At 37.2% G+C, this 18,373-nt stretch overlaps 2 protein-coding genes across 5 annotated transcripts; both read right to left on the bottom strand.

Annotated features, from left to right (window-relative positions):
• Positions 1 to 161: 161 nt before the first annotated feature.
• slc7a3b (solute carrier family 7 member 3b) lies at positions 162 to 10,711 on the bottom strand. The gene is made up of 12 exons (XM_084430895.1): positions 10,586 to 10,711; positions 7,014 to 7,426; positions 6,610 to 6,771; positions 6,062 to 6,233; positions 5,633 to 5,751; positions 5,318 to 5,540; positions 5,059 to 5,198; positions 4,854 to 4,956; positions 4,206 to 4,438; positions 3,275 to 3,441; positions 3,059 to 3,167; positions 162 to 2,486 (listed from the first exon to the last, which is right to left on the bottom strand). Exons 2-12 carry the CDS (start codon positions 7,381 to 7,383, stop codon positions 2,356 to 2,358), a joined length of 1,929 nt encoding a protein of 642 aa, XP_084287021.1. The 5' UTR covers positions 7,384 to 7,426; positions 10,586 to 10,711; the 3' UTR covers positions 162 to 2,355.
• A 225-nt stretch (positions 10,712 to 10,936) lies between these two features.
• LOC311304053 (uncharacterized protein) lies at positions 10,937 to 17,740 on the bottom strand. 4 transcript variants are annotated; one of them, XM_084430893.1, is made up of 9 exons: positions 17,575 to 17,740; positions 15,194 to 17,144; positions 15,046 to 15,088; positions 14,349 to 14,501; positions 14,065 to 14,154; positions 11,629 to 11,694; positions 11,450 to 11,521; positions 11,264 to 11,331; positions 10,937 to 11,116 (listed from the first exon to the last, which is right to left on the bottom strand). In XM_084430893.1, the coding sequence occupies exons 2-8, from the start codon at positions 17,123 to 17,125 to the stop codon at positions 11,264 to 11,266; spliced, it is 2,424 nt and encodes an 807-aa protein (XP_084287019.1). In that variant the 5' UTR covers positions 17,126 to 17,144; positions 17,575 to 17,740; the 3' UTR covers positions 10,937 to 11,116. The 4 variants fall into 4 exon arrangements, 2 of the variants coding, with proteins under 2 accessions (XP_084287019.1, XP_084287020.1); XR_014629875.1 differs by having other exon boundaries at positions 10,938 to 11,116; positions 14,349 to 14,518; positions 17,575 to 17,711; XM_084430894.1 differs by lacking the exon at positions 14,065 to 14,154 and having other exon boundaries at positions 17,575 to 17,711.
• Positions 17,741 to 18,373: the final 633 nt, after the last annotated feature.

Here is an 18,373-nt window from a genome sequence, read left to right as displayed (position 1 = left end):
AGATCGGCTGAATGGATTCAAAAACGGTAAAACTCAACTGTTTAACTCTGGGGGAGTTGTAAAATGAGCCTATTTCCAAAAAAAGTGGAGTATACCTTTAATTGTTTTCACAGATAGACACTCTATTCTGCAATCTTCATTTTTAAAAGAAAGCAACTGAATGACAATACTTAATATATTTATTTGATGACAGCATAGCACATAATAAAGGCACATTGAATAGGCTATTTACATTGGAAAAATTCAAGCTGAAGTGTGTGATTTTTTTCAGCGTCAAAATACTTTCTCGTCCTAATATGCAGAGATAGCCTAATTTAAAGTAAGGATTTGTTTTCCTATGTACCCAAAAAGTGTAAATACTGCAGATCTATGTAGCCATCAACACATTCCTCTGTTTAAGCATCCCAACTGGGGTGCGTTTCCCAAAAGCATGGTCGCAAGTTCCGCTGAATTGTGTTGGTAACGACGGATACTTTGCGTCAGCTACTTTTGACCAATGGCAGCTGGTGGTGCGTTCTGGAAACGTGTTTGAAAACAGTAACTATTTTTGAAATTTCATTTGCTGGCATTAGTGGCACAGAAACTTCACACTTCAGCTTTAGAGAGAAAGTATGTACATGGATATGAAACCATAAGTCTTACAATACAGTAAACAGTGATGTCTTTTCAGTTACAGTAGCAACAATACAGCTATTAAGTCATGATGTAAATTTGATGTAAAACAGCTTTGAAAGAGTGAGAAACAGCTAGTCACAACACTGAGCCATGTAAAACCATTACTTCTGAGGAAATCTACAATAATACCCATAAGGGTCTATTATAAGAGAAGGCAGTGTCTGTTCAAAGGTAATACAACTGACTCATCATAACTAGTAGTAACAAGTAACAGATATGATTTTATAATAAACTGGAGGAAAGTCCCAGGTCAAGTACACAGCAACAATGTGTAAACATTAACTGTGAAACAATATTTGCAGCAAATTGCAATAACTTTTGAAAAATATACTGCACAAACAACTGTGTAGTGTAAAGAGCCATACACTATTCTGTCCATGTCAATAAAATGTACAAGATCACAGCAACAAATGAAAAAGCCACTAAATTCCCAAAGCTCCATAATCTCCATTTTCAGACCTACTTTGCCTTTAAGAAAAAGCATTTACATTGCAATGTTTTTACAAAAAAACATGAAAACAGCATAAACAATGTTATCTTAAGAAGATAACTACAATGGCAAAAATCTGCATGACAAATAAGAGCACTTGGAGGCTGACACTCAATGTGAAAAATTACTAATTTTGTCACACAAGTAAAAAACAAAAGACTATTTTAGAAAATAAGACATTTATGTAATGTCTGATTTTGCTATTAAGCACATTTAAGACAATGAGGTTTTCCTATTTTACATCCCAAATATGTACAGCTCAATAGAGACAACTTAAAAAAAAAAAACATTACATTACAATAAACAATAAATATATGTTCCTCCCACTGGTACATAAATACATCCATAAAGTTACAAAAATGTACAAGAATATACTTTTACATATAGAAATCTACTGATAAAATCCAATATTTTTCATGTATCACTTTTTCAATCATATCAAGTTTAGAAATGTAAGTTCTACAAGGACGTTTTGAATTCAAAACAATAAAGCACATAATATTTTACTAAATATATTACACTTTCCCAATTATCTCTGGTCCAGTAAACATATTTTGGTTCTGTTTACACAAATCCGAGTCATCTTTAAATGTGAATGTCAATTTTGCCATCTTGCCACAGTGCTGAACTCATGAGGCACATTAGAGAACATCATTGTGCAATTAGTCACATTCACTAGTGAATGTCAGTGTGCTATAAGAGAAAATTAGTGCATTTGGACATGAAGGAAGTTGAATACACGTTGCATCATGAATTACAAAAAAACTTCAGTTGGATACGCCCAATGAGATATTTGCTGCCTGTCTGAACTAAGTCTTTGAATAACCTATTTATTATGAACGAGATGAGTCACCCTATGACCAGAGAACACCCACAGGCAGAGACACCCAGTTCACAAATGTAACAGTTCTGGTCCATCTCTTAACCGGTACCAGAAGAAAAAAACATGTGCATACAAAGTACATGTAGGACTAGACCATAGTCTTGTCATAATGAAGTCTAGACATACATAGGTAACACTGTCACAGTACCACTATGCACTGACACAAGGTAAACTATTAGTAGGAAATACAGTTTACCTACTGAATAAAATTGGTCGCTTTTCGATGCATACTTCAGAAAAAAGATATGGTGCAAATTTTACAAAACTGGTTGTTACGCAGCTGCCATACCAATCTAGTTTGCTCTTCTTAAGGACTGGGCCCCTCATGTTCACGGTCATCTTCAGACAGGTAGATTGGCTTCTTTCCTTGAAAAATGGGCTCAGATTTTTTACCCTCAGAGCTGTTCCATATTCCATACGCAAAATAAATAAGAAAACCTAAAAGAGACATGTAATGAAGTCAAACTTTGAATGAAAAACTGGCAAAATATCCATATTAGTGTTCAATTAAAATACCATTCAAAATGTTGCGGTCGGTAAGATTTGTACGTTTTTGAGAGAAGTCTCTAATGCTCAACAAGACTGCAATTATTTATTAAGAAATAGTAGTACTAAAAAACATTACAATTTAAACCAACTGTTTTCTATTTGAATATATTTTAAAATGTAATTAATTGCTGTGATGACAAAGCTGAATTTTCTAATTTCTTATTATCAATGTTGAAAACAGTAGAGCTGCTTAATATTTTTGTGGAAACCGTGAACATTTTTTTTTTTTTCAGGATTTGATGAATAGAAAGTTCAAAAGAACAGCATTTATTTGAAAAAAATACTTCTTTTGTTACATTTATAAATGTCTCCACTGTCACTGTTTATTAATTTAATGCGTCCATCCTAAATAAAAGTATTCTTTTCTTTCTTACTGACTCCACACTTTTGAATGGTAGTGCACATTTAACACACAATTACATCAATTATCCAAGTCAACGATTTGGTATGCCATAACTCACCAAGAGCCATCCATACTGCGAAACGAGCCCATGTAGGTCCACTTAATTGCATCATGAGGTAAATGTTTACAAAGATACTGACCAAAGGCAGAATGGGGAGCAAAGGCACCTACGAAATGTAGACAGAGGAGTATTATAAGTACCTAAACATCTGACACTCTCAATTTTTCAAGCACAAGGGTAATAACGCAGCTTTGTTAATGTAAGTCTCTGTACCTTGAAACTGATAGCCTCTTTACTCTGGGGCTGTCGCCAGATGATGACGATGCAGACAGCAGACAGAACAGACAGGAGAACAACCAAAGTGATATAAAGAGGGTTGCCCATCCCCTCCTCCTGAATGTGCACTGACAGCAACACACACAGTATAGTGAACAGCACAGCTGAAGAGCAAAAGAGAAGGTGGTTATCTGCCTGTTCAACAAAAGTATTATTTTACATTTCCCTGGGCTTAAAGGTATAGCGGAGGATCTTTCCGAATTTTAGATAAGAACCGCCCTCTCCACTTTTTGAAAAAATGCACATGCGCAACACTCTACCTGCTCCCGAGAGGGAACGCCTATTAAACGTGTGCGAGGTTCTCCTCGTGCACGCTCTGTTTAAAAGTTGCTGTCGGCATCGCTCATACAAGATTACTTTCCAAAAGAAGATTTGCACTTTTTCTCCAAATAGCATGCCAAACTTTACCTGTCGAGTAGAAACTTCGCGACTGAGGCATCAGTGGGAAGCCCAACCTGTGTTTTCAGAGCACGCCATCGTGTGAAACAATCTCCCAAAAACACTCTGATCTTGTTTCTCTCTTCTGAGGCCTTTCTCTTCTTCTCATACAGTTCGTACAAACTTTTTCTCTTGCGACCCTCAGACATTTTCAAAGGACCCGGTGAAACGGCGAGCTTCAATGAATGGCTTAGCTCTAGCTCACCACACATAAACACCTGAAAGTGCGCATGCGCAGAAAGCGAAAACTAAGGGACGAGCACGTACGACGGCCTTACGTAAACATATCACCAGAATGATTGACACTTTGGTGGACCAATAGTTTACACTACCCACCCGGAAAAAGAAAATCCTCCGCTATACCTTTAACTTTACAGTTACATGTTGCAGCAAAAACGGTATCATAAGCCAAACCAAAGGAAATGCTTACATGTGGTGCCAGTAGCAAAGTAAACAATGCTGCCCGAAATCTTGGTGGGTACGTCATGGATAGGTTGCACCAGCATCCTTAAGGAAAACCTCTCCTTAAGGGGCGTTGTCTCCAGCTCCTGGCCGTACTCATCCCCACTATCCACATCTGCCATGGCTCCTTTAGCCTCCAGCCTCTGTAGCTCCATTGGCTTCTCATCCACAGCCCTGGAGCTAATGCTGCCTGGTTGATACCTGCAGATTTAAAAATAAATAAATAAATTAGACAAATAAAAAAAAAATTATCTTAATCCAGGCTCACCAAGGCTGCATTCATTTGATTAAAAATACAGTAAAACAGAAATATTGTGAAATATTATTACAACTTAAAATAACTTTTCAATTTGAATATATTTTTAAATGTAATATGGCAAATATGAATGTTCAGCATCATTACTCCAGTCTACAGTGTCACATGACCCTTAAGAAATCAATATAATATTTGGTGATCAAGAAACATTTATTATTATTATCAATGTTGAAAACAGCTGTGCTGCTTAATATTTTTGTGGAAACCATGAAACATTTTTTCAAGAACATCTGATGAATTGAATGTTAACTGCATCCATATTTCTTTCACTTCTAAATGGTAATTTAAGTAAATACTCACCGGAGAATGAGTACACAGACAGCGACCAGAGTGTATGCCAGCAGGGTCCCAATTGACATCAAGTCCACCAAGGCAGCGAGGTCAAACAGGAAGGCCATCAGGGCTACAGGGAGGAAATAAAGGAGATTATAGGAGTTAGTCACAATTACTAAAAGAGTTATCTATTGACAGACATTATATGAATATGAATAATATGCAGTTTTACCTGCTACAATGCCAGACACAATGGTTGCCAGCACGGGTGTCTTGGTTTTCTTGTGCATGCGGGAGAGGGAGCGAAAGAGCAGACCGTCCTCAGCCATGGCATAAATCACACGAGGCATAGGGAACATGGAGCCCAACAAGCTAAAGAACATCCCCACCAAAAAAAAAAAAAAAAAAAAAAAACAGTCAGAAAGGCATTAGTTGTTTCATGATGACTTTATGTCAATGTCAGTAATGTAATTACAGCTTCATAAACGTACCTGGTGGAAAGGGCACACAGAGACCCCACAGCCACAATATAGCGAGCAGGCTGCCAGTGCACATAATCAAAGGCCTCAGGAAGTGGACTCAGGACGTCCAGTTTGTAATAGGGTATCATGAGTGTGAGTGCAGCAGACACTCCGAAGTAGGCAAAAAAGCAGATGAGCAGAGAGGCCACTATGCCGATCGGGATGGAACGCATGGGGTTTTTGGCCTCTTCACCTATGACAACATCATCAACCAAGCTGGGGTGAGTTTGTTTTTAAAAGTAGGACATTCTGGTTTTACACGAGAAACGAGTTTGCTGAACTTACTGGTGGTTGCAATGCAGTCAAAGCCCACAAATGCATAGAAGCATGTAGCAGCGCCAGAAAGGACTCCGGTAAAGCCAAACGGTGCAAAGCCACCTGAGCCGAATTCTTTTTCAATGTTGCTAAGACATGAAAGAGATTTCAACTTTAAGTTTACAGACAACATAACGCATATACATTTTTATATACATTTATTTATACACACAGTATATAAAATGTTTTACGTATTTTTGTTTTGTTTACTACCCTTTCGTTATCATTAATTTAATTGTCCTTTTTATCTAATTTATTCATTTTATCCTTGTAATTTAGTTGTATATCTGTATTCAGTAAATATGAACAAACTGATCAGTTTTGAATTATGCTCGAAACTGTACTTTCCAGATTACTATTGCTTTGCCAACATATAAAAGTTGAGGAAGTGTGACTTACTGTGCTTCAGATTTGTTGGTGCCATTAAGGTAGTCCTCCACAGTGAGGTTCCAGTTGGCAGTGTCGCCTTTCACAAAGCCCGATATGATGACAAATGTCAGAACCACCAGGTTGATTCCTGTGAAGATCTTGTTGACAAATGCAGACTCACTCACTCCAAATGCCAATAATCCTGTAGTGTGGGAGGTGAGAGGCAGCGAATTCACACCATTATGGTCTTTTGCATGGCAATGTTGAAAAGAAAGAGTGAGCAACAGTCCTAAGACTAACATATATTGGTGAAGCGGATCATTTAAAATGATTTAATTCCTTCAGTGTAGCTTGTGTAGTAGAACCAATGAACAATCTTTTTTGGCTTCCCAGTCAGAAACACACTAACAAAAACCAGGTGTTGGATAAGAAGTCAAGAAGATTAATTCTGGAGCAAAGATCCACTGGCTTAATGGAATAATGGAAGTCTTGACTTTGAACAACACTTTGAGTCAACTAAGAATTAACTAGGCACCATCGTGTTGGACAGAAAAAGTAGTCAGAAAAAAGTTTCTTACCAGTGAGCAACAAGACCAGGATGAAGGCAAACAGATCTGGATACTCCGCTAACACCTTTCCAGTGTCTGGAAATGACATGGAGCCATTGAAGAAAACAGAGATCTTTTTCTGCACTAGATGGTCGAAAGTTGAGCTCCAAGCTCGTGCCACACTAGCTGTGCCTGTGACAAAGAGAAGAGGACATATGTAAATGCAAAAGACTTCAGAACGTCCACTTGTTAAGTTAAACTTAAGCACCTGCTCAAGAGTCCTTCACTCAAGTGAAGTAAACACTTCATGCAGTTTCAAAACCACTTCAGCTCATTCGTAATCGCATATAATTGGTCAAACTCTTGGGCTTGCATTCAGAATAAACTCTTGGGAGACGACAATTAATTGTTATATTTGAATTCAAAACGCTCACCAATCACATACGACAGAATGAGGTTCCATCCTGTGATGAAGGCCCATATTTCCCCAACTGTCACGTAGCTGTACAGGTAAGCGGATCCCGTCTTGGGAACACGTGCACCAAATTCAGCATAGCACAAGCCAGCGAGAACAGAGGACAAGGCCGCAATAAGGAAAGACAGCACGATTGCAGGTCCAGCCTTCTCTCTGGCCACTTGCCCAGCCAGGACGTATACACCTGCACCCAGTGTCGCCCCGACACCGAGGGCTATGAGGTCCAGAGTGGTGAGACAGCGAGCAAAGCGGGTTTCGTCCTGAGAGGTGTCCAGCATGCGGCGCCTAAGCAGCATCTTCCCAAAGGAGGCCAGTTTATTCTCAATCATGATGGATAACGTTGAGAAGACTGGGATAGTAAATCTGAAGACACTAAAGGAGAAGAGAAACAATATAAGTATATATATATATATATACACTTTTTATTTATTTATAATAATAAAAAAAAGAAATTGGGTCTTTTTTGTTAATTAGGGCTATTTTTGGCTATAACAATAACTATAATGATAACTATTTTAGCCTCCACACCAACGCACTATACTGTTATGTTTATTATAAGCATGTACTGCTTAAAATGTTTAAAATCTGGCTGTCAATGTTTTTATCGTTCATTAGCTGGGGAAAAAAATTGTTCGGAAAGTGATTCAAACTATATGGTTATCATTATAGGTGTGGTGTGGAATTCTCTATTTTCATTGAATTAGAATGATTATTAAAAATTTAAAGTTTTTGTCCTTGGTGTGAACGCCTTTTAACCAAGTCATTACATGTAAAGGGCATACATATTAGGGTGTCTGCTTCACAACACACCCGTAGGCACAGACAGAGCACTTTATGAACAACCCATTTCACCACAGGGCAGTTTGATCCATCATTAATAAGATTAATATCTAAGAGGTCTATATTGCCTTTTCATTATTGAGTCATAATTCATAAAGTACAACAGCTTTAGAGCATTGACATTGGTGTGGCCGGAAACAATTTTCAGGCAAGACCAAACTGATTAGTCACAATTTACTGGCTAGATGAAAAGAGCAGACTGGGTGAAATGGGATTAGTATCACGGCGGAAGTCAAAGAAATTAAAAATTATAGGAAACATTTTTAAAAAAAGAAAAGAAAAAAAAAAGATTAGGGAGGTAACTCACCCTCTGAATGCAGATTGGTGAATATTTTAACAATGCTATTTGAATACAGTGTTTACATATGACAAATAGTAGCGACTGATGATAAGCAGTGGCAGTCCAAAGCGTTGCACACTTTCATAAGGAAATAAGAGCACATGCAGTGAAGGTCTTCTTGTGTGGGTTTCTGACCAGCAGCTTTGAGTAGTCATGCATCTTTGATCAGGTCCTGTCTATGGAACACTAGAAGTAAACCTGCACCCGCTTACATGACTATTTTAACAGTTAAAAACTTTTAACACTAATCTTTAAGCATTCTCACCACATTTTCTTGTGTGATCAAAGCATATACTCACACACAAAAATAAAATGAGGATGACTTTTTTCTTTTAGATTAAACTCTTTCGGTCTACTGCTAAGGACACCTCTTTTTGCTAACTCCACGACGTCACTACACGGAAATCATTGACTTCCTTTCTAGGGTTTTTACATAAAACCACTAACACACACACAAAACAAAAACTTAAAGCAAACTATAAATCTAGCTAGCCCATGAAAATGGTTGTTAAATTGCGATAATTATCAGTAACCTCACATAATGCACTGCCCTGTCCTAGACGTTCCTCTACCCTAAGCTATTAAACAAATAACTAATTCCAAGTAATAACTGTACGTTCACACCGCCGCCGACTTGAGCTGCAAAGAATCTCTGGCCGCCCTGTCAAGGACGCTTGTCAAAAAGTACGGAGAAGCTTGTTGACGCTTTGGCCGCTCTGAAGTCTGTGTCACACCATGAAATGTAAACAGGAAAAAAAAACAAGCAATACATTGACACTAGAAACCTTTTATAATGACAGCATTTTTATAACCGTTTTGGTCACATTTGGTCGGGAAAAAATTATTTTGATTAATATGCGCGAGGGAGAGCGAGCAAGACGTGTTGTTTGAAGACGGTTAAGGTGAAGTGAGTGCGCGCGCGCGGCCGGGGCTCTCTCTCTTTTGTAACTGGTCCCTATATGAAAATAACGTCATAAATTTTATATAATAACGTCATAAATTTCATCATAAATGATAGGAAACCCAGCAACAGCGATTATCAGTTTCTCCTCCATTTTTTCGGAACTAATGTTTTGGTAGGAACGAAAGTTTACATCGTATGTTTCTCCGGAATCAGCCAGCGTGAAGGACGTCTATATTCTGATTGGTTGCTGGCGTTTTGCCGCTGCTTGCCGCTGAACCGCGTCATAGCTCATTACCATAAAGTTGAGCTTCTCTCAACTTTCAGATTGACGCTCAAAACGCTCAAAACGCCCAAAACGCGACGCCGATGGATTTGACGCTCCTTGCAGCTGAGAGAAGCCAGCTTCCATTGAAAATGAATGACTTCCGGTAACTTTGGAAGCTCAAGTCGGCGGCGGTGTGAACGCACAGTAAGCAGGCAACTTAAACAGGTTTGGACAAGGTGAATTCACAGGTCCACTGTCTATAATCTGACTATCCTGGCACCTGCTTCACCCTAGATGAGTTTTGCTGGTCTTAGAATCAGATTCATATATTTCAAGATGATGTCTGACAGCAGCCCAGGTTTTTGAAGCAAAGTGGCAATTTCACTTGGCCTTAACACTGATTTAAAGATAAAGCCAGTGATTTAACTTACATGCATGAAGTCCAATACTGCACAATTACTGGTGTATCGTTTACTTTTCAAATGGAATAGACCAGCAGCACCTGTATGACACCTATATTTACAGTAATGGAATTTCATCATGACTTAATGAAACTAACTTACACTACAGCTCAGCATCCCATTAATAATACTATAGTTTAAGACCCACAGGACATGAGTTACATATACATGAACTGATGCATTCAGTTTGGGAAGATTTATTAAAACTAATCGAAGAGGTTTTATTCAAACCATGTTTAAATGAAGTAAAACTGTACCTGGAAAACTAAACATAAAGAAACGTGCAATGACTGCCTACATGATGGAAACTATCATAGTGTCGCAAGACAGTATAATAATGTAGATGTAATTTGAAAAAAAATATACAAAATAATAAAAATATACATGAACGTATATTTTTATCATTATTAGACAAATATAATACGTTTTGGTGATACGATAACAAATATATAATTTTCTCGGATTGTTTGAAATGTATTATGCTAGCATAAATAAATACAAATAATAATATAGAGTACATTAAACATCGCGCGCCATTTCTACACGAGGATGCGTGATGCAATGATAAACATATGGGATTTCCGCTTTACTGTTAAAGAGGCTCTCAACACTTGACAGAAAACATAATTCAGATCTTTTACTTCACGAATACTCACTACGTCACATATGTGAAGATTAAGAATGACATTTTATAAAGAATAAAGGTTAAAAAGGTAGTTACCCTCTCTTGAGACGATGGAGTGAAAATCCAGACGAGACGATGCGCTGTGTAATCTAATCAAGAAGAATGAGTGGCTGGCTGGCAGGACGTGAATACTAAACTCAGGCGGAAATTCTACCCTTAAGTAATTTCCCCCCAGGCAGGGTCGGTTTTTTTTTTTTTTTTGCTGACGTCAATTGTAGTAGGACGGGTTACCATCGACGACAATCATTGTTTTGAGAGAGCGATGGTTGTTCCAGCATTTTTTAAGTCCTGCTCTGCTATGACCTGACTAAGGCAATGTGTTACAGTGGAAAATGTAAAATATGAATCTTCTCACATGCCTTTAAAACAAACAATAAACCATATTGTAGTATTTCAAATCATTTCATAATTTATTAGGGAAAGCCAAGAGACAATTTTTAATTAGGTTACATTTTATTAACAGTGTCTCATTTTTAGAAGCACATAAACATGCATAGAACTGCATAGAAATTCCACAACTGGTAAAAGTTACAACTTTCTTTGTCAACACTTCTCTTCTTTTCTCCTCTAAGTGCGGGAGAGATAAGAGACAGAATCAGGCAGAGGTATACAATATTGCTTATATTAATATCAGCATAATACAATCATTTGATATTTATCTGTAAAAAGAACAAAATGCCAGGAATAAATTGTGAAGAGACACAGAATACCTACTTAAATTCTCTTCATTTCCTTTACACACATCTCAAGTTTTTCCTGCAATGGTCCCCAGTTTTTACACTCTATAAAAGACAGGTATGCAAAACATAAGACATCATCTCACAATAAATAAAGGGAGTAAAATTATTGGAGAAATAATATGAAACTTTTGAAAAAAATAAAAAATAACAATAGAGATACCTGAACGCAAACCCATTAGTTCTTGGAGGACGCTCTCAAGTTTGCCTTGAAGTTGCAAACAATTAACACAGCCTGGATGGGGGGTTAAAAAGATTAGGTAGGTTTGAAAATTTTAGACACTATTTGTGAATTAGAAAACTTACTACATGATCTCTAAGATAATAACCAGCTAAATTCACCTGATTCATGTGCTCCGTCAGCTGGATGCACAGCATCACTCTCTACTGTAGAAAGAGCAGCATGTGCTATGGATACAAACACACATGAAATACATTAGAATGGAGATTTAAAAAAAAAAAAAAGAATATTTCACAAACATTTACTATACAGTTTTTGTCTATTCAAGATTTTTTTTTTTTTTAACAACATAAGATGGTAACATACTATTCCAACCAATATCTTATTGTCTTAACAGTGTTTGCTCACCATTCACACTTGCTCATCCATATGAACACTACCATTAAAAGGTTGGGAATGACATTTTGTTTTTAAAATGATTTAATATTAGCATGTAATTGATCAATCAAACATTTCTAATGCTGCAAATTATTATTAGTATTTACAAAAAAAGTTGTATCTTTACCAGCGATGCCAAAGCCGTTTTCAACAGCCATTACCCCAGTCTACTAAGAAAACACTGTCACCTACTTCTGTGCTAATTTGGTACAAGAGGACACTTTTCTTCATATACAAGCACAGTTGAAAGTGGCTCTTAATTGGTTCTTAGGAGAAAGCAAACTTGACCAAACCAGGACAGAGAGAAGTGGACAACAGAGGACATCAAAGGGTCTAGTTTGAGAAACACTCCTCTGAGGTCCTCATTTTGCAGCTTCATTAACCGGGGAAACAGCTTGATTCAAAACAGCTTGATCCTAACATCCATAAAAAAAAGTGTCTAGTGTGATCCTTTAATGAACAGTTTGAAGAACACAGAACTTATTTAAAACAGAAATAGTCATTTGCAACATTTTATAAAATATATCTATTTTTTCTATTTTACATTCATAATTAATGCAGTGCATTATGGTGGCACGGATGCCAATGTACCATCCTATAATTGAGTTTGAACAGACCTATAAATCTCCATTTCAAAAAGAATGAAAACACTCAAAGGGAAGGCATGTACACACTACTCCTTCACATGCATGAATTAAAAAGGTTTCAGCAACAAGCTCCCAAATGCACCAATCTATTCAGTAAGGCTATTACTGCGCCCTTAACAAGTATATCAATCAGTCTGGATTACATCTGATCAAGCAGGGAAAATCTCTTGCAAATAAGAAATGTCAATTTAATGAGTAAATTTTCTTGCCCAGATTCCTGGCGGCTTCAGGAACGAATATTTTGCAGTGATATGTCAGGAGCTGTCCTGTTGAGATTTGTCAGTGTGGCTTAAGGCAATGGGTGGCTATTTTCCACATTTAAGACATTTATAATGTTCTTGAAAATTGCTTTGACACACCCAATGCTTTTTTGTTCATAATGGACCAGATTTACTGGGCAAATTAGCGTGAGCGTAATCCCATAAAACCGCAGATGGGAATGAAAAGTTCCTGCGCGTGATCTACTGAAGACGCGCAAATGTAAGAACACAGATGCAGCCGCGTCATTTCCATAACGACCAATGAAATCTATCAAGAGCAGCGCAAATTTTAAGACATGCTTTTTTTTGGGTGCAACTGGTAATAATGGCACAAATACCAGTAAATTGACTAGCGCAAACCTTAGTAAATCACCTTGCGTGATTCATTTAAATACTGTCCTCCCATAGGTTTTGCATCTGAAAGGGAAACTCCTACAAATGCATATGTAATAAGGTCATCTGCAAAAATAACCCTGTCCATGATTTTTCAGTGCTCATTTTTCACTGACAGTAATTCTTAACAACAAAAGAGGGTTTGCGGTGGTGTAAGCTGTTAGTAAATCTGGCCCAATATCTTAATGTCTTTTAATTTTTAAATATCACAAAATATTGTCAGTAGCTAATATGTTTCGATCTAAAGTTGTTATTTCTCAAGATTTTAATCCAGTTATCCTATTACATCCACTGTTGATGCAAAGTCACATGAGGTTTTTTTTTTTTGCACACTAAAGGGATTTATTCAGTAAATAATACCGTACATTTCAATCATAGTTTATGCACATGTCTTAATATCGAATAAGACATTTATCTGCCTCAGTTGAGCACATATGTTTTTTTTGCGCATGTTAATAATTTATGCGCATCCTGGCGTTTCCATCCAGTTTTTTTTTATGCAATGTCCCAAAATGCGCATAAAAACAGGTGGATGGAAACATTACAATAATACTAGTTTTAAGAGGGTATAATAAAAACTTTAAAAAAAAAGAAAAAATGTACCACAGTCCCCGCCAACCACCACAAGAGAAAATACACCAGAGACTCATAATTACATTAAATTTTTACTTTAGTTGGCTTTCCAACTAAACTTCATTGGTTTAAAATAATTAAGTGTTATAGTGTTTAAAAGGTGTTGTAGACCTTCTGAAAGTATTAGAGATATACCGGTTATTCATCCAGACTCACTAATGCACTTATTTCCGATAGTTGTTAAAAGTAAACAATCATTATAAAAAATAAGGACAAATGATCGCACCAATTCTTTTTCTCTTTGCCGAAGGCAAACCATCATTGTTCAAGTGTGTTTGGCCCACACTGGGAAGCAGTGAATTCCTCGTCCTCATACCTTTCATAGATAGAATTAGAGGAAACATGATTGGAATGACAAAGCATTACATAAAACCAGAGTCCTTCATTTACATAATCATTTTGTCTAGGTATTTACCATGTATCCATGTTGCATAAAAGTATAAAATCAGCAACAAAATCTGAAGATACACAAAGGAAAAACTATCATGGAAAACCAATCATGAATAGTACCTTGTAATCCTGTTGTTGGTTTATTACTGGGCTGAGTCAGAATGGTTTCAACAGTGGATCGTGTAGGCATCTTAAGAGCCTGTCTTTTACGGGTTGGGGGCTGTAGTCCTGATGGTTTGTTTTGTGGTATACCAGAGCTTGAAGGCTTTGCAACTGCAACCACATTACAGCTTACAGAAAGCACAATTACTATATAATACACCATAGTAATAAAAAAAGTACAGTCATGTACACTATCATTCAATTTGAAAAGTCTAATGCTCACAGAGGCTGCATTTATTTGGTCAAAAATACAGTAAAAACTGTAAAATTATAATTTCACTGTTTCCTATTTTAATATATTTTGAAATGTAATTTATCCCTGTAATGCAGTCACATGATCTTTCAGAATTCAGTATATGCTCAAGATTGGTGCTTAGCTGCGAATTTATCATCAATGTTAAAAACAGTTGAGCTGCTTTTGAGGGGAACTTAATATATTAAGAAAGTTAAAAAAGAAAGTTCAGCATTTATATTTCTTATATATCTTTTGTAACATTATAAATCTATTTACTGTCACTTTTAAATAATTAAATGCAAACTTGCTGAATAAAAGTATTTTAAATAAAAACAAAAACCTTGAACAGTAATATAATTGTGCATGTATAAAATGTGTAAAAAAAAAAAGAAAATGAAAAAATTTGTATAAGCCACTCACCAGCAGTAGAGTTATATCCAGTGACAGAAGAAATCATAGAGGTCTGTTTACCAAAAAATAAATAAATAAATCACATTTTAACCCAATTAAACCCAACAAGTCCAAAAATTTTATGTATCCAAGTGACATAAAGCATAGAGTTTCCTACCTTAACAGTGCTAGCTGACACTGTGTTCTTGACAGGTGCGATGTTCTTCCCCTTGTTCATCTGTACTGATTTCCGGTTGCCAAACAGGGTGGTGGATGTTGTGTCGCGATATTGCGGAACCTGTGTCCCTTGGATAGTCTTTGGTTTGTCTGCTACTGAGGAGTGCATGGACGACTGTGGCCTTGGTGGAAGACTGGATTTGGGATAACTGAGCTTAGAGGAAAGTTGAGGAATCTGTCTTTTAATTGGAGGTTTTGTGGGAGGCTTGTTCTCATTTGCTGGTTCTGACGTACTGTGACTTGAAATGCAGTTCGATGTGACCTTCTGACCTGAGCTCTCAGTCGCCTGCACAGCACCAGTTCCATTGTGATTACTCACACCAACAAGCTCATCCTTCGATTGGGCCTCCATACTGTGGATCACAGACAGTCTTTTTCTCATAGGTGTGGGCTTTGCATCTCTCAGTATCTCAAATCTGGGTTCTCTGCCAAAAACGATAGGTGTGGATGTAACCATGAAGCTTGTTTTCATGTCCAAAGTATCATCCAAACAAAAAATACTGTTTCTGCTGATGTTTCCCATATCAGAGGAGGGAACGGACTCACTTTCAGCTATTATTTTGTGATGCTCCTCTGCTTTGAGCTCAGGAGCATCATTGGGAGCATCTACAGAGCAAACAAAAGCTAAGGTGCTTATCTCAACGTTTGTTTCGCTGCTGTTAGAGACTGGTTTAGAGATTCCCACCGAGTTAGAAGCACCACTGACCTGGTCTACTTCTAAAGCTAATTCTGTGCTTGAGGGCTTAATTTCTAGAGTGGTGTCCTTCAAAACTGGAACTTCTGGCACAGGAAGATCAGTGGTTGTATTATGTTTAGTAAACATCGTCTTAGCTGGTTTTAAAATATCTGAGCTCGATTGTTCAATCTCGCTAGAAGGTAGATGAGGTGCACTGGCTATTTGCTCCACAATATCAACCATTACATTGTCTTTTAAATTAGCTTCCTCTGTGTTTTTTATATTATCATCCAAAGTAGAGTTAAGATTTCCACTTGGTTTTTCTTGTGGCTGAATGTCTATGGTTACTTCAAGCTTTTCATTGAGCTGTTCTGTTGTAGTGTTTAAGGGTGCACTATTCACAGATGAATTGGTTTTAGAATGTCCACTATCTTGATTAGGAATACCCACGGTTGCATTAACCCTAGTGTCAGGACTCTCTTTAGGGTCATGTGACTGGACCAGGTCAACAGTGGTATTTCCTGACTCAGTCTTAATATTGGGGACATCAATATCCACTGTTGAATTAAGTCTAGGGTCAGACCTCTCCTTTGACTCTTGACACTCAAAAGTGCTGTTCTTCTCCCTTGTGTTGTGTAGATCAACAGTCACATTAACACCAGTGTCAGACCGTTCTTTCGAGTCTTGAGTCACATTAAAAGTGCTGTTCTTCAACACTTCACTTATAAAATCTGATTTCTCTAAAGATGTGGTGGATACCGTGGGTTCATTGCAGTGCCCATCTGCTTTATCTACTGTTGCACTAATGTCTTTCTCCTTCTGTATTGATCTAGTAGACATGCTTCCATCTGCTGACTGACAGTGCGCTACAAGAGAGCAACTAAGACTGGATCTGATGGCAGCCTCTTTACTTGGAGCTAAAACTCCCTCGTCCTTATTTTTTGTTTGATTTTCTGATGGTGTGCAACCAGGGGAATTCAACACAGTTCCGGCTTCATTTGAAAGAAACGTCGGGCCGACAGTGTCATCAAGAAATCCAGACACTTGGGGGAAAGGTTCATCTGCAATTGAATAGAAACTAGAACACACATCTGGCAATTTGATAGCCTGGTAAGAAGAAATGGGTTTCTGAAGAGATGATCCACCCATTAGGTTGCCACTGGCCTGGGCAAGCCTTTGCCTTAGAAAGCTCTCCATTTCAATAGCAGGAAGGTCTCTGAAAAAAAGTTAAAAGTCTGGGAATTCTTTTGTGGCTTCCTGAAACCTACTTACTAACAATCACACATCTCACAGAGGATGACACATGAGGAAACAAATATAATATACACAAAATATAAAACCAGTTTAAATTCCTTAAATACTGATCTAAAATTAAACACTAAAGTACCGCATTGAAGAAACGCAAATGTGTTATTTAAACATCTGATAATAGTTCGGGAAGTATAACATTACACAACAGACTAAAATACTAGAATGAACTCAGCTTGTAACTGACAACTGCAACGAATGTTTTGCTATGGAAACAATAACCCTTGATACGGAAAATTAGTAACGAGCCTACTTTCGTTAAGGAGCTAACAAACTCAATACTATTTCTAAACAAATAAACATATCATAATCATTAGGAAGCATTATATTCTTCTTACCAGGTCTCTAAACAGCCTCAGGCTGACTCTCTCTGAGTGTTAGATACTTCCGTGTCTGACGATTTGAAAACTGCGACATTCTAGTCATTGGACAAGACGCTCAGACTTTGACCAATCAGAGCGACGATCTGTGAGGCGTTTAGAAACATCACAGCGCCCCCCAGTGCTGGCAGTTATATAGAACGAAGACCTCAGTTCTTTCTTAGTATTATACATTTGCATATTTAACATAGCAACATAAGGGGATTCCATTGCATTCCATTGGAAATATATTGGGGGATTAAGGATCTTCACCCGCTTCATAACAACACAGAGATTCTTAAATGACAAAACCATTTAGCCATTCACCATTCACCATTCAGGACTCCCTCTCACACGCACACACATATAAGATATGCGCACACACCTATTTGTTGCTTCATTGTGCTCTAAAACAATTGCCTACACACTTGTCAACCTTCGATAGGCTATATTAAGTGAACTATTTATTTATAACAAATGGTTGCCTGTCACAGATAACAGTGAATTCGCGATATAGACGATGTAAATTTATAAACTTTGTTATGATTGATTGCATACATTATAGGTTGTTTAAAAAAATAAAGAAATAGGCCTACTTTTCAGTATTAACATCATAGAAATGGTTTATTCTTTTCTTGTTAACTTTCGTTTCCGTAAAATCTGTTGAAGGGTAAAATTCCATATTACATTAAATTTCGTATTTCATTTAAAATTCCATATTACATTTAAATTATCCATATTACATTTAAATTATGCATAGGCTATACTTTTATTGACA

This window comes from Rutilus rutilus (genome assembly GCF_951802725.1).
Source record: "Rutilus rutilus genome assembly, chromosome: 14".
In the NCBI taxonomy this organism is placed as follows: Eukaryota; Metazoa; Chordata; class Actinopteri; order Cypriniformes; family Leuciscidae; genus Rutilus; species Rutilus rutilus.
The sequence above is the reverse complement of the archived record's forward strand: the minus strand, read 5'-3'. Positions and strand labels throughout refer to the sequence as shown.